General features: G+C 37.1%; 1 protein-coding gene across 1 annotated transcript in view; it reads right to left on the bottom strand.

Moving 5' to 3' along the window:
* LOC129746288 (discoidin domain-containing receptor 2) overlaps positions 1-23,298 on the bottom strand; it is a 903,668-nt gene that overhangs the window by 360,303 nt on the left and 520,067 nt on the right. The window contains exon 4 of the mRNA XM_055739885.1: positions 9,584-9,815. Coding sequence (XP_055595860.1) covers positions 9,584-9,815 — 232 coding nt within the window. The remainder of the gene's footprint in view (positions 1-9,583; positions 9,816-23,298) is intronic.

Below are 23,298 nucleotides of genomic sequence, written 5' to 3'. Positions count from 1 at the left end.
TAAAATTGCTAATATTAATTGATTTTTCTTGGGTAAAATGTAAAAATACACAACTTGACATGAATTTTGAATGAAATTAATGGAAAAAGCATCACAGAAAATCGTCACAGAATTTCTAGGTAAAAGCACAGAAAGTCAGATTTTTTTTCGTCAAAACACAGATTTTTTTCGGCAACCTTGGCGTCAGGTCCGGGATTTGACACATTAACACGCAGAAAAATATATTTTAAAAATAATAAGATTTCGGCCAAAAATAATAAAAATTTTGGTTGGGAAAAAGCACAAATATATTTTTGGCCACACTGAATAAAAGTATCGATTTGAATTAAACTTATCGTTTGATTGAAAATAAAATACACCCTTTTTAAAAATGATACATAATTGCTGTCAAAATAATAAAATTTTGGTACGAAAGTAAAACTAATTCGAATTGAGACAAAACAAAATTGTTATTCGAGATGAAAGCAAAAATTTGGTTGGTTTCTATTTGGATGTATGTTATTTATTGGATTTCAAAGAATGATGATTGAACAAAAATATATTTCAATTTTTCAAAAACCTTTAATTAAATAATAACTTATGATACTAACACTATAGCTACATATGAGTTTTGTCGTTTCTCACTGCTGATTCCCCAATACGATGCAGTGGCACCCTGCAGCAGCGGCAGGCGGCAGTTCCACGTTCATAACCTGCTGCCATCGGGAGAGTAAGAAGGTGCTGACGTCGGCCCAAGGTCGAGGCAAAGTGCAATTTGCCAACGATCCAAAATTTGCCGAAATCCGAATAGCCAGCCGGCTGTTGTTTAGGGCATTCACACACCAGCTAAAAAAAAGCAATCAGAACGACTTTTCAAATGTAAATCTGTATATTTACCTATGGCCCAGTTTAGTATAGCGGACAAAACAGCTGCAAAATAAGCCGACTGCTGCTGAACTTTCTAGCCGTCTCCGGGATCTATGTGAAACGGACTTGGATGTTTTTGAAATTTCATCCATCTCTGCGGCAGCGGTGATAACTTCCAGCATAGATGAAAAATGTTATTTAGGCCTATGAATCTGCAAACCAACGATTTTTCTGAAAAAAAAACACGTAATTAAATCAATCAACAGCACAGTTTTACCATAAAACCTCACTTTAACTGGAAAACTTTAACGTTCCATGAGAACCGGCGTTTTTTTTTCTTTTTTCGACTTATCGATTTTAATTTACACGGTTATTATAATAAACTCTTTTTCGCATAAAAATAACCCAAATTGAAATTCAAGGTAATAAAAAATGTGTGTGTGCAAATTACTATTTTTTATTATTATTTCTATTCCTTTATTTTGTGATAGTTATGAAAAAATCTGCATTGAAAATATAAAATAAATCAACAAAACCGTTTTGTTAAAACGACTCCCCGTTCTTTTTTTGCGTGAAGGACCGCGAAAAAAAATCTAGGCCCGAATACATAAAAAATGAAGCATTCTCTTTTTCAGAAGCGACTGTACCAAATTCTAGAAATTTAGTAGGGGAAATTCAAGCTTTATGCGTCGGGAAAATTTTATCAATGACCACGGAACCACGGAATTATTCATTAAAAATCAAGAAGAAAACACTGGAAATATTTTTTTTTTCACTAAACCACATCAGCAGATTTTAAATCGGATTTCAGGCTTTCAAAACAAAAGTCATGATTATTTGGATAAAACTTGTCATAAAAAATCTTTTTTTGACGTAAAATAAAAAATTTACATCAACTCAATTAGAGTTGTTTTATTAGATATTACATATAAAGTGAAAAATTCCGGGCAAATCCCGGGCTTTTCCCAATAAAATCCAGGCAACCAAATCGAACCGGACTATCCTCAAATATCATGTCAAATATCCGGGCAATTTGGCAACCTAAGTAAACATAAAGTACATACATATACAGTAAAAATGTTTACATCGTCATACGACAAAGCGAGACTGCCAAACTAGATTCGTAGTAACACAACAGTGTTTGCCAGATATTCTGAGTAGAAATATCATTTTACTCATTGAGCTATGAGTATTTTCCCGGTTAGGGAATATGAGAAATGGTCCTCGACAAAAAGCAGTCGCTTGTGTAATGGATTATATTATAACGACTAGACGAAGAAAGGAAATAAACGATTATTGTATATTCCTTTCTTTGAAAGTTGGATTTCGTGCAATGTTTTGCAGTCGCAGTTATCCGTACAAAGGTTGACTGAAAAAGGGTTAGCGTGTAGAACTCCGACAGATTTAACACTGATTTGGCAGGTCGCACAAATGTACGAGTTCGCACATATGTCGCAGTCATGAGTGCGCAGTCCAATTTAGTGCGCTGCGATTAATATTCCAGCACTGAATACCTTAATTCAAGAAATTGTTATGATTTAAAGTACTTAAAATTTTTGCACTTACATATCTTTTCAAACATTTTATTTTTTATGAGCTTACAGTTGAACCCATAACTAAATTGAGAATATTTTCAGAAGTCTTTTTTGGGTTGTTTTTGACGATTATTAGGATTTTTTTGTGTTTAGCTCAGTCCTTCATATGTCAATTGACGTATGCAATGCAGTAGTACAGTAAACGCTATAAGCATTGCCATTGTATTTCGTCATTGTAAGTAAGGAAAATCCGGAACCGAGAAAGGGACTGCTAGCCTCTTAGAAGTAACGGTAAAATTTGTCATAAATTAACAAGTGAATTTTAAATCACCTGAATCTAATTAGCCAGGTTTTGAGCTCACTCGATGCACAACGATTGGTGGTAAGGGCTTTCTGTTTATCGAAAAACTGTGAAGCAGGCTTCTATAAAAATCGCGAAAACCGGAAGCAAAGAAACCCCATTCCACTTTGCCTCGGAAAATGTCAAAAACGAGGGTTTTCGGAGATTTTCTTTTACGCTATGGTCCAGAGTAAAAACCAGCCCAACGATAAGTAACGATGTGAACATTAAAAGATGTCCTTTTCACTCGTTGGCTTCGGTTTCAGCAAAAATCGTGGATGAAAAATGTACCCAAAAAGCAAACAAGCCGAACCGAAAATGTACCTTGCTCTGCCTAAAGAGAACGGGAACCCGAAATCAAACGGCTGTTATTTCAGGAATAATTAATCTACTTTCGGTTTCTGGGCATGAACGGGCTGTCCTGAGCAGGGATCCAGAGAAAAATAAGAAAAGGAGGCACAAGAAAAAAAAACTAAAACAACAATATGGGGCGAGTCGTTCCCGGTTGATAAAAATTTGGAAAGGCGAAGCGAAAAAAAGTCTGCCCGATGGTAGTAGGCGAATGGTTGGGGTTTGTTTTATTTTTGTTTTCTAATAAGCCGCCATCTTTGGGTTTCGGTCGACCTGTTCCGGAGGTAATTTTAGCTTGGTCCAAGACAAAGAAAACTGCTTTCCGTGGGCCCGAAGCTGAGAGGGGAGGTTTTTTTGCGAAGGGAAAAGGGCAACAACCGTGCCATCGAAGCGTAAAGATCAATTTTCGCACCGGAGAAAAAAGTTTTGTATTATTTCCACATCCTCTGCGGTATTCCGCTGATGGCAATTGAAGTTAACTTTTCTTGAGGGCAGGTAAATAGGAAGGCGAAGTCTACAAGTCACTGTACCAAGTAGGAAAAAAAGGAAAATATGGTAGGTTGGACAAATGACTTTCATATTCATGAGGGCTTTTATTGTTGGTTAAATTTTCAAAACAAGAATAAGTAGTGATCGATAGATGTCTTCTGAGTGCTCACAAGATTCAACGTGTCACGGAAATTGTTTCAAATTTGTCAATTTCCATTGGAAAAGTCTGAAAAATATTAGAATGGTTCCCAATAGCTTTTTTATTTGTATGATTAATAAATTATATTATATTAAAAGCTTTTTTCAAAGTGTTGTCTTTAAATTTACGAGGTTTTTTTTTAGTATATATGGAGCATTTCTTGTAAAAGAGTAGAAAATTGGACAAGGATTGAACGATTGTGCAGTTTCGGTGAATCTCTTTATTAATTTAGTTTACAATACTAATCTCAATCGGGCATCTAAGTAATTGAGATTCTGATTCTAGTCTTTATCCTATCTTAATCATGACTATGATCAAAAACAAAGTCAATAACCAGATCCTGCTTTTTGATCACGATACCAAATGTTTAGCCTGATGTTGGATCTTGATCCTGGATTTTGGACCATAGATCTTGATCCTGTAGACTGATTCTGACTCTTATACTGAATCCTGGTCTCTGATCCTGATTTTGAATCCTGGACCTTCGTTAGGATGTTGATTCTGGCTCCTTATCTGGATATTAGATCCTAAACCTACATTGTGATACCTTTCTGAAACCGTATCTTGTTGCTTATGCTAGATCCTAAATCCGGAATCTGATTTAGATCTTCGATCCTAGAACCTGATTATGGATGCTGATCTTGATACAATATCCCAAACAGGGATGCTGATCGCTGATCCTGGATCCCAATTGTAGACCCTGATCCTTATCCCAGATTGTTCAGAATCTTGATCCTGACTCTTGTTCTGATCTTGGATATCGAAACATTGCAGACCAAATACGAGATATCTCGTTTTTCCGCTTGACGCGTGTGCGCTTCACTGAGAAGTATAACTCAAGTGTAATACAACACTTTCGATAACTCAAAAATAGGGGAAAGTGTCCCTGTATGCTCCGAGTAACCATAAGCACTAAAACATAGCCCTTAAGCAACACTATATTTCCTTATATAACTCTGAATTTATGCTTGTTTTGTACTATATGCTTATATAATGCAGTATTAATGATAAAAAGGCGAAATAGCGGGCTCAATAAAGACTATCACAACTTAGCCTTTAATAAGCTGAAATTAGAGCACCATCAAAACGTCATTTTTCTCCAGCCGTATGAAAGCATTAACAATGCATACTTAGAAAACCTTTTAATTATTTAATTGATTGGTCATAATTGATGTGAAACGGAAATTCAAAATGAGAAATTATTCTTTGATTATTTAAAATGAACAAAAATTGAAAAATAAAATCATTATTTACAACATCAATAAACCTGCTGATTGAAGGATTGCTGTTTGTTGCTTATGTTTTTTGTAGTCACGGGCTCGCAAGGCACACAGCTTAAACTAAAAAGCATTATGAATGTTTATATAATGCTAACTTGCATTAGAAATGTTGATTTAATGCTGATTAAGGGCTAAGGCTGAATGCTTATGGTTACTTGGGTCTAGGCCCAAAGTAGGAGTACTCACCCTATTTGATATTAGCGCTCCCGAATTGTTCAAAATAAGTTCATAATTCTTTGCACCGCGAAAAAAAAGAGTTTTGTTACCTTGTGTACTCAACAAATACGTTCTTGCTGAATAAACGCAGAAAAAATATCGTGGTTCAATCTTTGATCAGCAATCTGACTGAAAAAAGGCCTCAAAAATTCACTAATTAACGTGTCTTCAGCCTTCAATCATCTTGATCTGGAGAAGTTATTCAGCAAACGTCATTAAACGTCAATTGACGGATCAACAAAAAAAAAAAAACAAAAAAAAAACAATGTCTGTCCGATGTTCGGCACCCACTTTTTCCCCTCTGTAATGTTTTGTTTTCGTTCCAACTGGCCCGAACTTTGGTCGCATGCCGCAGTACGCAGAACCAATCATGTAGTCTACGACGCAATGATAATTTGTCGATCTTAAGACCAGGCCCACCGATGGTTGCTAAACCTCGAATCGAGTACATTCAGCAACAAATCTATCAACCAATCATCGCACCAACAGTCGCTAACTTGATTCGATAAATAGCATTCGAGCAGTAGGTTATTACAGGATGCGTTTATGTGGCAACCCGGTAGCAACGCAGCTGGTCGTCGCCATCAGAAAATAAACAAACACAAATTCCAACCTGGATGGCAACAATGGTCTCAAAAATCAGTAAGTAGATAAAAACGCAACCAATCAAAACATCTTAAATACCAATCGAAATAGCAACGCCCGGTGGGTTTGGTCTAAGCGACCAAAATGCCTCTTAACCAAAGATTTTGTTTATAATAAGTGTGAGAGAAATGGACTTTTTCTTCAATTTTGGGCTCCAAAATTCAAATTTTTAAGAATATTTACTCTAATTCATTTCAAAATCAAGCTCAAAAAGAAATCATGAAAAATGTCATTGAATAAGGAAAACAAAATTCCCCTATCATTTCAATCAAACCGCCACCATGCAGGGCAGTTTTACCACACTTCACAGTCTGTCAAATTCCAATGGTAGCCAATGGTTGAACAAAGGCTGAACAAATGTTTTAAGAAGCAACTCTTCAACTTACTCCCATTGGCTGCACTGAGACTTCTTTGAACGCTGAAACATGGTTACAGTTTGTCTTAATTCAACTAAGTAGTAAGCTGAAGCAGCAATTACGCTTTAGCTCAGCTTTTGTTCAGAAAATTGCCGTTCTTAAGCAGCCAAAATGTTTATTGGGTAATCAATATGTTTGTAACGGGTGACAATTTGAATTTTGGAATTTTTTTCGAGGCCCTTATACTCAAACATAAACGAGCTCAGAGCAAAATGAGAGTTTGTATGTGATAGCTTTTCTTCTCCTCTTTTTGCCAGTATTTTTTTGTTTTGTTTATGTTTGCCTAGTTTTGCTCAAAATGCCGTCACAACAAGAAATGTTTCGCGAGCGCGTTGTACAGTTCTACGAACTGCACAAAAATCTAGGCAAAAAGTATACAGTACAACATTTTAAATGTGCAAATGTGGAGGTTTCCACTGTTTAAAATATTCTAAAATCCCCAACAACTACTCCCAAGCAAGGTATGGATGCAAAAGGACTTCGTTTCCTTTTTGGTGCCTTCAACAACAAGGATTCACTGAACCAGAAAGTCCAATAGTTCTTACCAGTACATTGGCAAGACATTGCAAAAAGTTGGAATCAAGTGCCGAAAGAAGAAAAGATCCCCAGAATAACTTAGGATCAGATTTCAAATCATAAAACGCTGCTGAATGATAAAAAAAATATTCCAGAAAATGTTTTGTTTTGGACGACGAAAGAAGCTTCACTCTTCCGAAGACGCACATACCCGGAAACGATCGATACTATTTCAAGGATAGTTTTACTACATCTCGGAACATTGAATACAAGTTCAAACATAAGTTTGAACAGAAAATGATGCTGTACATCGCTATTTCCGAGAGGTATTTCTAAACCGTCTGGTTTGGCTATCAATCAAGATCAGGGAATCCAAAAATCGTTATCCTCCGATAGAATATGCCAAGAGAGAGATTTTCATCCTCAAGAACACTATACCCAGGAGTCAGGACCCGGCAACGTTACACGATTTGTCTATGTATCGTGCGACCAACATCTTTTTTGTAAGTGTTAGTGAATCTCGTTTTTAAGCTTTTTTTCCCCAGATTTAAGCTTTTTTTGCCTTCAGAGCATAGGAGATGAAAGCTCAAATCTGAAGAAAAAAGCTTAATTCTGTCAATAGAGGGGAAATCTAAAAGATGTGCTCCATACGGTTGGAATAGAATGGCCGGCCTCTGGTTTTGACCAAGGGATTGCAGTGGAGAGAGAATTCTTTGCATTTGGAATGGTAATGATCGAAATTCCACAACTGCTTAACAAATTGCAACACTTTGCAACAATTAGAACATTTTCACTCTCTGAGCACCGGTTTCTCTCATTTTAACTTAAACCTTCTAGGTAATTCTCTCTAACAAATTGCCACAAACTACCACAAATTCAATCATTGGCAGCAAAATTCCTTTAATCATTGACGGTGATTCTCCGTTTATCTCAGTCCCCTGGTTTTGACCAGATAAAGCGTCTTTGCATTTTAAAAAAAAAACACAGTTTTTCGTAATTTTGATCTCATTGGTGTACAAAAATAATTGGAAAGCCAAGAACTGCATACAATTGTTCGTTGGAATCAAGAGATATATTCACAAAGTCGACACGAAGGCCATAAAACGCTCCTGTTCTAACATCGAACGGAAGCTTCGCCGAACAGCCGATTTTGGACCGTTTTCAATTGTTTACTTTTTTTATCAACAATGGACAATGTACCTTTGATTCCAATAAATCAAATCATCTTCAAGTACACTTGACTTTTTTTCACAGCTTGAAAGAGAAATTCCAAAATTGCCACCCGTTAAGGGGGGAGTAGTGTCACACTTTAAAAAAAAAATCGATTTTTTTTTTAAATTTTATTTTTTGTTGTTTTACACATTTCAAGAATGGTGTGTCAAATTTTTAAGTCGATCGAAGCAAAACTGTAGAAATTATAGGCCTTTATCTCCTCTTATCTAATACTGCAAAAATACTGCAAGCAGAAACTTCAAACGCGTTTTTCTCGGAAGCACATTTTTAAAGTCAGTGGACATCGTCATTTGAAAACTACTTCACCGATTCTTTTCAAATTTGGAACATATTTTCTACATATAAAATACCAAACCCCAACGATTTTTTTTATTTGCTTTACTTTGGGGAGATTTTACAGATAAAAAATGGCGGATTTTTTCGTGAAAAATCGTAGTTTTTACTTCAAACAGCCACAAAAATTTCATACATTTTTTTTTTAGTTAAATAAAAACGTTGGGGTCCAGAAAACATCTATTAAAAATATTGTGCTCTGATTTTTTGACTTCAGATGATTCTGTGCTGAGATACAGTGTCCACCAGAGATGCCATTCTCTACCGAGAAAAACGGAGAACGGAGAAAAACACACCCCCGTGCGATAGCTGCAAAGCTCCGGCGTGCGACAATTTGTCACCGTAGAGCACCCCGGTGAAAACACAGAACCGACTAGTTCAAGCCACGAAAAAGCAAAGACAAAAACAAACACGATGGTGTGCATCAGAATAACATCAACAAACGATGAATGTTTCGGGCGAGTGGTTCAGCTTCGTATGGTAAACGCAACAAGCCAAGCCAGCTGCCGTCGCTGTCGCTCTCTGTGGTGAAAAAAATTTGTCACTGTAGTGTGTGTTCGCTTTGTCGTGTTGATTTACAGATTCTCTACAGAGGTTCGGCTAAAAATCTCTGCGGTGCGTTTCAGAGAATCTCTACCGAGAATCGAAAACCGAGCACGTCGGTGATTCTCGTTAGAGAAGTGGCAAGCCTGGTGTCCACCGCAAATCCTGTTTTCTAAAAGGCATCTTTGAAAGTGCTCCGTCACCGGCTCATTTTTCAATATTTTTCTACGAAAAAAAATACTAAATGTTCTTTTAACAATGTTTTGTATAATGCAAAAAATTTGAATACATTTGTTTGAACGATAGCTCTAAAAAAATCGTGAAAATTGTGTTTTTTTACCCGTTAGACCCTACTTCCCCCTTAAATCATTCGTTGTATAGATTTATAGATACATCATACAGGTATTTATTTAAAAACTGTAAACAAAATTTAATCATTTCGAAAACTCCTGAAGACTATGAAATTATTCACGGCTCGATTTTGATGATATTATTCTAGATTTGATAGTAGATTCATTCTTGATTTAATTATTTTAATGTGTACTTCGGGAAATCTTGACCCGAATAGCTTTGAAAGGTTAAGATACAAATATAACAAGCACCTAAATCAAACATAACATTGAACATTTTCCGGTACTCACTTCATTGTCCCGGGTGTTTTTCCAGCGCTTCCACTTGCTGAACCCAGGTCGCCAGTACTCGAGCACATAGGCTTCACTGTACTCCCGGCCTTGGCCCTTGCCAAATCGACCCTGCGTTTTGATCGCCGTTATCACGTGCATCCGCAGCAGATCGATTTGCAGATACTCGTTCAGATTCCGCGAGACCATATGCTTCGGGCACCAGGCACCGCCGTTATTATCCACTTTTAATCTGTAAGATAGAAGAGAAAAAAAAGATGATTTCAGTCAGTTATACATAAATATAAAAGTTAAAGAAAGTTTATCGTTGAATTTTTGAATCCACCTCGAATCGTCAGTCCATCAATTTTAATCCAAGTAAGCAACTTGCGGATTGAAGTAAAAACAACAAATAAGGCAAAAATAAAGTCCCACAGACACGCCTCCTGAGATCAGCGGAACCTACATAGAACCAGTAGCCGGAAAGTGTATAAATTGAGGCAAACTTTCACTTCGTTATTTTTACGCGAGCACCCGCACCAGAAACAAAAGTTTCAATATTCTTCTCAATTTTTTTGTTCCTTAGCTAGCTAGCTAGCAAAGGCGTTTGCCAGCAGCAACAGATTTTTTTTCACTCATTTTTTTCCCAGCTCTGAACATAAGAAGAAGTTATTTTCTCGGTCATCTTTTGGGTTTGCTGACAACCTGAAAGTGCGGGGGAGTAGGAGCCCGGCGAAAAAAACAAATTTCATTTCCCTTGAAGCTACTCCTGTCAAACGGAAGGAACATCAGAAGCGCCTTGATGGCTGCTGCACGGAGCATAAGAAAGGAGCGCCAACCCGGACAAAAAGAAGACATCTCTCTCGACTCGACTCGAGCTGAGTCAAACCGTATCTGAAAAGTGCGGAAAAGCGACAAGTTCATTTTGTCGTCATGGTTTGTCGGCAGCCACTGAGCGAGCTCTTGTCTGTTGTCGTCGCCATTTGCCGCGGGGCGAATGATACCACATTTCCCTCCCTCGGCTCCATTTTTTTTTAAACAGTAGCATTCGACCACCAGAATATTCGAATGTGGGTTACGTTCCGCGAGATTTTCCTATTATTATCCTTTTTTCCCTTTTTTTTTGGAATGCCACCATTTTTACCCCCATTTTGACATACATGTGTCACCGGTTCTTTCTTCCACTCTCTTTGTTATGAATGTGACAATGTTTCTTTTTCTATTAATAATGTGACAGCCAGGGTGCGGTTCTTCCGATGGCAATGGAATGAGCAAGCAAATTTCTGGATAAAAGTTTTTTTTTCGTTTTTTTTTCCCTCAACCCAGCAATGAATTTTTTTCGTTCGAGTGAAAACTTTTCCAAGGACTCCTTGATCACGTTCTGATTCGTGGAAATGAAAGTCATCATCGGATGACGATGGACCGAATAAAAAACACAGTAGGTATGAACGTTTTGAGATCCAAGTGACCTGAAAAGCGTTGTTTGGGGAAGCTACTGTCTCTGAGATGATTGATTTAAAATGGATTTCAACAAGTTTATGAACCATAGCTCAAGTGAAGAAAAGTTTCAGATGACGAGCACTCAAAAAATTGTTCAGCCCTTTCAACGACGCGTATTTTTCAATTCTAGAAATTTTATCATCGTAAAACGGGAACACATTGATCAACTTGAAATTTTTCACATAATCATCAATAACTAAGTCTAAAGTAAAAATATCTTAAAACCTCAATTCTTCGTTTCAAGTTTCAAGTTTCAAATTGGGAAAAAACTTGGTTTGTTTAAAAAAATGTAAATTCAAAATCTCGAATTACCTACTTTTTCGAAGGCTCGCAAACTGATGAAATCAAAGCGTTTGGCAGCAGCAGATTGATTAATGTAAGAGCTCAACTTTTCTCCTTTGAAAATGTATAGTTTTGTTGTATTTTTCGTGGTATTTTGAAGAAAATTTTTGATATTTAAAAAATAGGAACATTTTTTCAAGAAGAAGCCAGTCTAGGACAAAAGGTTAGAAACCATATCAAATAATAAAGTTGGAAGAAAAAAAAAGGGTCAAGGGCCTAGGGAATTGGATGAAGGCAAAGTTTCATTTTTCTGTAGTAAATTTTGGTTAATGTTAAAAAATTTAGCTTTTTATTTATGCAGCATCAATGTCCATCCAAATTTGATTGTTGTTCGGCCTCAACACATTAAGAACCGAGATGGTGTTTTTTTGGATTGCGATAAAATCTTAACCAAGAAACACCAAAATTCAGCATTCTATATCTCAGGATTCACTGGAACAAACGTAAGAAATTTGGTATCTTTGAGCCACCGAAAGTGTTGTGTTGAATTTTGAAGAATTTCACGATTAATATTATATCATTTGAGTTTGTTCCAAACTGCCTATAAATTGCTAATAAACTAGCATTTGTAAATATCATGAAGGTGTTTTGTATCCTTTATGATCAAGAAAAATCGTTAAAACAGTCAAAAAAGAGACTGATGAAAGTTACCCTAAAGCATGAAATTCTAAACAAAGACGAAGTCGAAATTTTTAGATCAAATTTAAAGTAGTCTACAAAGTTTCTGCAACAATGCTTTACGTTCATAGGAGTCCAGTACTGGTTTTCAAAATATGCAACATTAGACCGCTGCAAAAAATGTAATGCTTCCATATGTTTTTTCGATGCCTTTTTGGTCACAAATATCAGTGTGAAATTTGAGATGATTTGGTTGATTCCTGAGTTAGCGCAACGCGTTTAAATTTGTATGGAAAATTGTATGGAAGAAGAAGTCTTTTGCACATTTAATCATCCAGAAAATTTAAATAAGCATGAAATGAATTCGGTCTTTGATTTTTGGTTTTGACTATTCTTAAGCTTTATTTTTTGCAAACATGATAAGCAGCTCAGAATTTCATGAAAAAGTTATAACCATTTCAAAATAAAAAATCTGAATCTATTGAAAAGTATTCAAAAATGGCAAACTTTGTTTGCTAGAGCTGGTCATAATTGCTTGAAATGTTTTTGCAAAGGTTGTATAAATCAATAAATTCTCTGACAATGCAAAGCATTTTTTGAGGTTTTTTCTTTTCATTCTACGGCTACACAGCTTTTGAATATGCAAACAAAAACGCAAAAATTAAAAAAAATAATTTTGAAAAAAAAAATTGTATAGCATCGAATAATTTATCTGGGAGACCAACAATTAACTTGAAAATGGAAACAATACTATCAAAGGGTGACAAATTGAATTTCCATTATAATGAATATAATTTGATCATAAAAAATCTAGATTTCGTGTTGAGATCGATTACTTTTCTAACGCGAATTCACGATAGAATTGATCATTTTCAAATTCAGTACATATCACTTTTCTTTGCTTTTATCTCTGTGGAAATAGGATATCGGTGTCTTGACATAATTCGTAGGAAAAACGATTTGAGAGCTTCTCGATTGGACAACAATAATCAAATTTATTCCTCTTCAAAGTTTCAACGTGTATTCACTCAGTTTAAACAGTGGACTGAGTTCACGTCACGAAATTTCAAGTTTTTCTGAACCATGCTTTGAAGCCTTCAAATTTTGTGTACACTTTTAAATGTGATATTTTGTTATTTTGACTTGTACAACCATAAATTTTGAGTATCTTTTCTTAACGTTTTCTTCATTTTGACAAGCACTTGAATAGTCTTAATTTGAAGATTCACGAATTTAATTCTTTATTTTTTTTATCTTTTAGTTTTTTTTATTTGAAATAACGTACTAATAGCAAAATTTTCTACAATAATTTTTTTTTTTTAAACTAACACCCCTCCGACTTAAAAGAGAGTGGGGCTCCCATACAAAATTGATAAAAAAAATTACACTATTCGAACAATTCTTAGGAACAACTGATCCGATCAACGTGAAACATGATGTGTAGGCGTTTTAATGACTGGAAATGGTTTTCTAAATACTTTCAATCCCCTCCAATTCTAAAAAGAGGGAGCTCCCATACAAAATTAACAAAAAATTTACATAATTCGAACAATTTTCGTAGACTACTGAACCAATCAACGTGAAATTTGATGTGTAGTTATTCTCAAAACTTCTGTCTTTCTGTTTCTGTTATACTTCAAAACCCATCCAAATCCTTAAAAAATGGGCTTCCATACAAAATTACCGGAAATTTTACACAATTCGAACAATTTGCGTAAGCTACTGAATCGATCAACATGAAATTTGATGTGTATCCATTTTCGAGACCGGGAATGGTTTCTATAATACTTTAAAACCCCTCCCAATCCAAAAATAGGGGGCTGCCTTACAAAATTAACAATGATTTGACACAGTTCGAACAATTATCGGAAACTTTTGAACCGATAAATATGCAATTTGTTGTGTAGCCATTTTCGAGACTAGGAATGGTCTTTATGACACTTTCAAAACCCGAATCCTAAAAAAAGGGCTCCCATATAAAATTACCAGAAATTTTAAACAATTCGATTTTTTTTGGGAAACTTCTGAACCGATCAACATGAAATTTTGTGTGTAGCCGTTTGCGAGACCGAAAATGTTTCAAACCCCTCCCCGATAATAGTTTTAAACCCCTCCAAATCTAAAAAGGGGGGCTCTCATATAAAATTTAACGAGCCTATAGTAAACAAAGAGACGAAATGTCACGATTGGAATTTTTGATTTTCTGTCAGTGTCATTCCAATCGAGCAAAACCAAGCACTCTTACAGGCAGCACTACAGCGGGAATACAAGCTCATTATTTTGAAAGGGATCAGATGGCTCCTCTTTGTTTACTATAGTATCTTTAATAAAATTAACAAAAAAATTTACAAAATTTGGACAATCCTCGAAGGATTATTGTTAAAAATTGATAAATGTAAGTGTTTTGACTTAATGAGACGATCTTTTGAATTGACAACTAAGTTTAAACTAAATTGGATGACAAATTGTATTGATAGACGCTTCCCATTTTATTGAAAGCAGACCAACATGTTCAATAAATATTACAATCATATTATTAACAATAGCAATGTTTTAGTGTTTAAGTGTTTGGTGTTTTAGTGTTGTTGTGTTGTAGATCCGTCCTATTTTTTCTTAAGGGTGGATTCTTCAACCTTCAAACTATATCTTTATGTTTAGACTCAAAACAGTCTAGACGCCATGGAAAGTAGTTCGTTTTGAATAATGTTGAAATTCAATTTAAAAGGAAATTTATCAAAATTATAATAATTTAAACGAACCTAGTTTTTATATGGAAGGGGTAACAAAGCACAGCTAATCACTAAATAAAACTATTGTATATAATAATAACAACTTCTAAAATAAGGTTGCCAGAATTTTTTCAGCATGTATCCAAACCGGACACATCAGGGCTATTAAATGTAAGACATTTTATATAAAATGTGGATAAAAAATCCGGCCAAATCCGGAAAAAAATTAGTCAAAATGCGAGAGGTTCTCGACAAAAAAATTAACAGCAGGTTTTAAATCGTATTATAATGCTCTATAAAACCTTCTTTGATCATTTTGTTAGAACTTGCTCAAAAAATTTCGTTTGGACACTTAAAACATATTTTTTTGGTTCGATTTGGCAAATAAGGCAAATAAATTCGGACAAAATACGGGCTTTTTCATATTAAACATCCGGACAAACGTGGCTTAATCCCCGCAATCTGGCATTTTTTTTCTCTAGAACCTTCCTACACATTCAAATAGACTCATAAGTTAGTAAAATCAAACGTTAAATAATTAACTTTAACATTAAAGGGTGTCCACGATGAAATTGCTACACTAGGAAATTGCTTTAACTTTTTAACCGTTGGGTAGAATTTAATGAAAATTTGGGTGAATTTAGTTCAGAGTGCATTGTTTACATCCTGCAAGTTTTAAAGTCCTGTGATCAAAACTCGCGGAAATGGAGTCGAAAGAACAGCTCGTGCGTGATAAAATTGGGCCCATTTATAATGAGAACTAGGATCTCTCGCATCATTCCATCGCTGAAACGTTGGAAATCGAGAATTCTACGGTGTCACAAGTAATTAAGCGGTTCGGGGGACGATTGACCACCGATCGGAAGCCCAGAAGTGAAAGAAAAAATATTCCGTACAACACCAAAAATCACAACCGCGTAGTTGAGGCCTTCAACCGAAACCCGAACGCCTCCGTTCGGGATGTGGCTAAGAAGCTGCACCTAAGCCGAAGTTTTGTCCAAAAGGCCAAAACTAAGGTTGGACTTCAAACGTTCAAGGTACAAAAGGCCCCCAATCGCGACGAGAAGCAGAACAAGTCCGCAAAAACCCATGTGAAGGCCGAAACATATGTGAAGGCCGATACAGATCCCCGGCAACCTGTTTTTCACGGCCAAGGATAAGTTAAGCGATCCGGAGCATGTCCGCAACTCGAAAGGTGTTAAATTTGCGAATAAATTCCTGGTTTGGGAATCCATCTGCATGTGCGGGAAGCGGAATGCACATTTCGTGACGGACAGGTGTACATGAAAGAGTGCCTCCAGAAGCGGCTGTTCCATCTCCCACAACGTCCAAATTAGCTTCTGGCCGGATTTGGCTTCATGCCACTGCTCCAAGGACGTGCTGAAGTGGCATGCGGACAATAAGGTCAATTTGGTGCCGAAAATGTTCAACCCTCCCAACACTCCGGAGCTCGAGATGTACTGGGCGATTATGAAGCAGCACCTTCTTAAACGTCCTAAGGTGGTGAAGACAGTCGAGGAACTGGAGAAAGTATGGGTTTACATGCAAAAAAGGTTGATTCACAGGTTGTGCAGAATTTTATGGCCAGGGTTAAGGCCAAGGTACGGGCATTTGCGTATGGACTGTAAATAAAAAACGAGTAAAATGGTAAAATGAAGTTTTATAATTATTTTTCAATCCCTGTAAAGTTGATGGCAATCGGATGAATTCTCGAATTTTGCGAATCAATTTGATGTGTGGCAATTACACCGTGGACACCTCTATGTTGCACCTTTAAATTTGTGCAGTTCAAGCTCTGAATCAACAATGGAATGTTATCTAGTATCTGTGATTCCGTATATCTGTTGAATGGCCCTATCTTCGGCAAATTAAAACCGATCGTTTAGCTGTCATAATGAACAGCTATTTTCAATATTCATTCGAGCCCTTAACAATCAATTTGGTGGTTCAGTTAGGATCACCAATTCAAGCGTAAATGGAAGGAATCACTTGGCTCCCATCAACAAACCACATGGTATAGGAAAGTACAACGATATAGAGGGCACGAGTGCAGGAGAGCGTAATCATCATGAAATTTAACGAGCAATTTGGATCATTTCGCTCCATCCTTGACAACAACAACGCCAACACGAGGGCTCACGACTGACTGAGAAGAAGCAGCTCTTAGCCGTCAACCTCAAAAACAGAATCACATGATTCCCTGCAAACACCCACAACACCATCCCATTTCATCTCCGAGCACATTCGAGGAGACACGCTGACTGCCAAAATGTAGACGGAATCTTTCATCATTATCATTAGCCTCCCCCTTTGCCATTCATGGTGCTGAGCCATTAGAAGGTGGAGAAACCTGGGGTGGAAAAACGAGAGGACGATGATGAAATTTAATGTACGCATAGAATACTTCACCTTCAGCGCGCCCCCGCTTAAAATATGGCTGTCGACTTTTCCCCCTGTTGTTCCTTCAACTTAATTTTCCAACAGCCCAGAGCCAAGCAAACACACTGAAAAAAATTGGTTTATTGTGGAAATGTTTTACTGCAGGCACCATCCGTCATAGGAATCTCCTACCTTTCTCTATCCTTCATCAGTTTCTCGTGGTGTGAATGAATCTGCTCGCTCCCTGGCACAAAATTGAATGGGGCAACAAAAGGATAAATTATCGCGACGAACCCCGACTGACGACTACAAGGGACATTCCCCATCATTAGCTCGATAAGAGGTCTTCTCGGTCGAAGGATAGCGGGAAGAAGGAGCGAGGAGCCGGGACGGAAAAGTGTTTTTAATGGCGGTGAGGATTTGAAATATTAGATATTATTAACGCCTTCCTGGTTTCCCGGCATTCTTCTACCGTTCATTTCGTCCGCCGCGCCGTCGAAAATCAAGGCAAGCAATATGATTTGGTTTCCTCGACGAGAGGATCCTTCCGATTCATCAGAAGAGGGTCCGGTGGGTGGTGCTTTGGGACCACTTTTGTTTTCGAGGATGTTATTTCGCTTTCGCTACGATTCCGTTAATGAACGCGGCAGCAGCACCCAAACAGATGCACGAAAGGACGAAACAGACGGACCGTCAGACCATCAGATTCGTTTGGAGCCGAGGTTTTCGAGAGAACGAATGATGGCGAGCTCCAAACATCCAAATGACAGCGGGAAGGAAAAAGGAAATTTTGATGATTTTTTATTGCTTTTAATTACGTTTAATGGTGTCATCATTACGGTTCGCGCCAGGGTTTTTTTTGTTTTGACGTTGATGTTTTTTCTGCACTTTTTTTTTGGTAATGAGAGTGCTTTTGGTTGGAAAAACGAACAAGCATTTTCGAAATTTCGACCCATTTCCGATGCATTTTCAGACGAAGGCGGGCCATAAGCATATTGAAATGTTTAAACGTAATTAACTTTTTAATCCTTCCATTAAAAGCTTCTTTAAAATAAAATCTACAAGAGTAGAAACAACAAGGCATTTTGCATTTCAGTTGTTTTCGCTGTGCATTTTGCACGTAAGGGTTGCCCTTATTTTCCAAAGTTCTTGAAACCAGCCTCCACCCCTTAATCTTTATCCAACCAATGATAAAACAAAACTGGCAAAGATAACTCTAAGGCGAACCCAAAGACCATCAAATTTATTTGGAATTTTCTATGAAAAAAGTAAATATAAAAAAAGTAAATATAAAAAAGTAAATGTAATAACTCTCTCAAATAGTTTACTTAAAGAAGGAAGCGGTCGATAACTTGTAAGCTCTGAAGCACTTTTTCTAGGTTTCAAAATAGGAGTTACTTTGGCATTTTTCTATTTATTGGGAAAATAAGCCAATATTTATAATTTTTTTTGAAAATCAATTTTAGTTCATCAACATTTGTCTCACAAGAGCTCGCCTAAATCCGTTAGAACCAAATCAATTGTGGAGGGATTTCTAATTGAGACTACTAAGAGAAACAAGTATGTCTATCAGGATATTCAACAGTATAATAACCTGCAGGGCTGTCATTAAATAAAATATTCCCATTTGAATTTGATGAACTATTATTCCAAGATCGGTGTTTTGCATTAAAGTTACCAATAATAAAATACTTAGATTTATTTCTGGTGAGTTTTTGTAAATCTCCCTTCAAAAAATTTTTCTGTTCACCGCTACATTGGAAAAGCAAATATGCGGCAACAATTATAATTTTCCCCATAGAAGTTTCTATTTCAATTCCAACTGTTTCTAAGACTGTTGTATTGAAAATAGGAAGAAGTCTAAATTTAAGACGACTACACCCTCACCTTGTCAATCAAGTAGATCATTTCGTAAAATTTTAAAGAAAGCATTGCTTTTCAAGTTATTGTCTGGCTTTAAAAAAGTTTCAGTGGTGGCAGAAATATGTATGTTTTGAGTTTTCAAAAATTAAAAGAACTCATCTTGGTTAGCCAGCAAAGATCTAGCGTTCCAATTCATAATATTGAAACATCTATTTAGATCCATGATGGAATCGTAAAGTCTTTATAATTTTGTAAGCATAATTAAAAGAAGTTTGGAAAGCTTCAAGAATTGAATTTGCTTTCAACATAAGCTGCATCATTTCCATTCAATTTTAATGCCAAAATTTTAATTTTTCCTCAATAATTTCACCCAAATCAACAAAATTGTTAGGACCAGAGAGTGAAGGAGAAGAAAAGGTAAATGAATTTCCGGGACTTTTCCAAGCTTTCGCATGTTCGTTGAGACTTGGTTTTTTTCCCATCAGTTATACCCGAAGCCCTTTTCAACTACCTCAAAGAACGTTAAACCACGAGTCTGTGGCGCTGAACCAGCACAGGTAACATTAAAATCACTTCGAGCATTACCAAGACGTGATTCCAAAGTAGGCTAAGGCTGATCGCGAACAGGCAGATCGATGGCGGCCTGAAGTGTGAAGACGAAAAAAAGAAAGGAGGAGAATAAGATTTTATGACAATTCTGGGATTTTCCTTGAAGCAACAATTTTGCCCTAACGGGACAGTCTATGGAATTGGAGAAATGATTACCTGCGCAATTCGCACACTTGAAGAATTCTATTTGTGGCAAAAAGGCAAAAAAGGCATTTAGAGTTTTAATGATCGAATGAGCCGCAAAGCATGCATCTGGCATTCATTCTACAATTTTTGGTACCGTGACAAAAAGCTTGACAACGACGACATTGCGTAATATTTTGAAGAAAATTGGTAGAAGATTTTCGAAAAGGTTCAAATTTGACTCGACAATGAAACATAAGACGAGCCTTTAAAGAATCAGGGAAAAAAAAGAAAATAAGGCTTATTTCCAAAAATCAAGAAAAAACGAGCCGTATCAGGTTATCAAGATGGGCCTTCAAATATAGGCAAATCCTGAAAATTCAGGCACATTAGTATCTCTGGAGCCGAGAGCAGAGGTGCCAGATGATTTTGTCAAAAATCAAGACACCACGATGACAAAAATCAGGATTTTTCAGGACACCAGTAAAATGATGAAAATACCATGCAGCTTTGCTTAGATTGCATAGCTAAAGGAGAAATACAGGTGCTGAAGTCGTCTAAAATTATGCAAATGAAGCGAAAAGAAACTTTTCTGGCCTGAAGATATCGCAGAACACTATTTAAATACCATTTGAAGCAAAGATTATCATCGGTTGAACTGGTTTAACTATTTTATTAAAAATTTATTTGATGTTCTCATCATTTATCAATGAATTTAGTTATGATTCAGATATGTTTTGAAAATCAGGACAAATCAGGACATTTTAATGGCCATTTTTCCAAAAATCAGGACAATTCAAGCGTTTTTGAAAAATCAGGACGGCCTTTCGAAAATAAGGACAAATCCTGAAAAATCAGAACATTTGACACCCCTGGCCGGGAGACATTGATTTCAGCAAGGTTTTTTGATACACTAGGTTCTCCGACTTTCACAGTAAGTAGGCGAGGAGTGAGCGGGTCTTTCAATGAGTTTGTTTATTTTTTTGCTCAGCTTTTCTGTGGTTTGTTGGTAAACTAACTTCATGAGATCCGCATAGTTGCATAGCCTACATAGCCAAAATGGCTGAATCAGGAATTCGATATTCGGTAACACCTCCTGAATATATACACACCTTGGTTTTTCAGTTCGGCTTCTGAGCAGAGATGCCAATATGCCTGAATTTTCAGGATTTGCCTGATTTTTCGAGGCTCAGCCTGAAAACCTTATAAGCCATTGAAATTCCCTGATTTTTGAAAATATGCCTGATTTTGCCTGATTTTTGCGAATGTGATGAAAAAGGGTAGTGAGGAACTGGATTAGATACCATTGCTGAAGTGAAAATGTGGAGCGATGACCAAAACAAAAGGTCATCACTTTTAGCAAAATTTCCGTTACTTTAACGTAGCCTGATTTACTTAGCCTGATTTTTATTTCACTAGTTCCTTGATTTATGAAAAAAAAAAATGCTTTCGAGTGTTATCCTGTTAAGCTAGATAGAGTTCCACTTGCTATCCGAGTTTACACGAGACGTAGAGCTCTCGCATTTGAGTGAGTGGAAGAGAATTCTTGCCAAGAGCACCCTATTATTTGAGTCATACACCCAGCTTTGCCAAATTGAAAACCGTGGAATGGACGAAAAACAAAAATTATACTCTTATTTTGGTGAAATGAAACTTGATGACCTTTTTTTGGTCGTTAGCTTGAATTTCCGTTCTTGCGTAGAAAATCTCTGTTATTTTCAATAATCCGTAAATATCCGTAGCAAATACTGAAAATCTGTAGATTTCAGACATTGACCCGTGAATCCGTAGAAGGGGTAGAAATCCGTAGATCGGGCCACGCTGCATACACCTCAGTTCAGATGGAGAAAAAAAAAGTTAAGACTCCCAAGTCCCACCACACCCAAAATTCAGCCTCTGTGCCAATGGCGTGTAGTCAATTACATAGCATCATTGGTACAAGAAGATAACGCGATCGGTGCTGATTCGATTTGCTCCCACCGGCATTAACCTTCCAAGTTAACCGAATTGCGTATGTCTGAAAGAAACAAAATAAAAACGCTTTCACGTCCCTCCCTATCGCATCACAAGACGAAGAAGGATGGAAATAAATACCGGCCAACACCAGGCAGCCAGCGAACCGAGCACTGTGCGTATGAATGTAGCAAAAGCAACAACAAAAACATCCTTCTAATTCAATCCCTTCAATCAACCGGCAAACAACCACGGCCGAGCTGTGCGTGTGTATGCAGCAAAAGCAACAAAAAAAAACATTCCTTCAATTCAATTCGCCAGCAGCCAGCGAACCGAGCACTGTACGTGTGTAGCAAAAGCAACAACAAAAATATTCCTTCGATTCAATCCGCCGGCAAACAACCACGGCTAAGTTGTGCGTGTGTATGTAGCAAAAGCAACAACAATATAATCCTTCAATTTACCGGCAAACAAGCACCGGCCAAGCTGCCCGGCTTTAGCAGCTGTGTATATGTAGCGTGTGTATGTAATAGCAGGCAGTCAGCAAAGCACAGTTCTCATTCAATGGGTTTCCCGTTTCCTTCACTCCCGTTCCCTTTCCCGTTTCCTACGCAAGACAAATGAATACCTTGAAAGGAGGCCAAACGCCGGGAAGCCACTGTCGTGCGTTTCTTTTGTGATTGATCGGTGACAGAATGCCTATGACAAATATCCCTCTTCCTGCATGAAGCTCAAATAGTACACTGGTTAAGATGTCGGTCTGACAAGACCATATGGTTGGTGATTTGAGTTCGATTCTCCCTGAGGGCGCTGTGGTTTATATTTTTCTTTTCTTGTTTCTGGGATGAATTATCCAATAGGAACGAAATCCCATAAAATGTTTTTCTTGTTTCGCTTGAATGTAGTGGTCATGCATCATTTTAGTTGGGAGCTGAGTCCTTATGCCAGTTACGGTTTTTCAAACATATCATCTTCGGCACAATGCACATTTCAGCGCATTATCGGCACAGAGATGTGCTAAATAGGCATTGGATTTTTGCAACCTCTTCTATGGGTGCACACAAAGTATAAAAAATATCAACAATTTCATACCGTTGCCAGCGTTGCAACATTTAAATTTTTACTCTCATTGAAAAAATTTCAGAGCTTTGGTGGTTTCGTTGAAAAATCAGGATACCGCGAAGAAAAAAATTCTGAATTTTTCAAGGCACGAGTAAATTGGTGGAGATAAAATGCAGCTCTACTTAGATTGCATAAATGAAAGCGAAAGACCGGTGCTGTAGACGCCTTAATGTATGCACACCCAAAATTCAGCCTCTGTGCCAATGGCGTGTAGTCAATTACATAGCATCATTGGTACAAGAAGATAACGCGATCGGTGCTGATTCGATTTGCTCCCACCGGCATTAATCTCCCAAGTTAACCGAATTGCGTATGTCTGAAAGAAACAAAATAAAAACGCTTTCACGTCCCTCCCTATCGCATCACAAGACGAAGAAGGATGGAAATAAATACCGGCCAACACCAGGCAGCCAGCGAACCGAGCACTGTGCGTGTGAATGTAGCAAAAGCAACAACAAAAACATCCTTCTAATTCAATCCCTTCAATCTACCGGCAAA

This window comes from Uranotaenia lowii, chromosome 2 (assembly GCF_029784155.1).
Source record: "Uranotaenia lowii strain MFRU-FL chromosome 2, ASM2978415v1, whole genome shotgun sequence".
NCBI classification, from domain to species: Eukaryota; Metazoa; Arthropoda; class Insecta; order Diptera; family Culicidae; genus Uranotaenia; species Uranotaenia lowii.
This window is presented reverse-complemented; position numbering and strand designations above follow the sequence as displayed.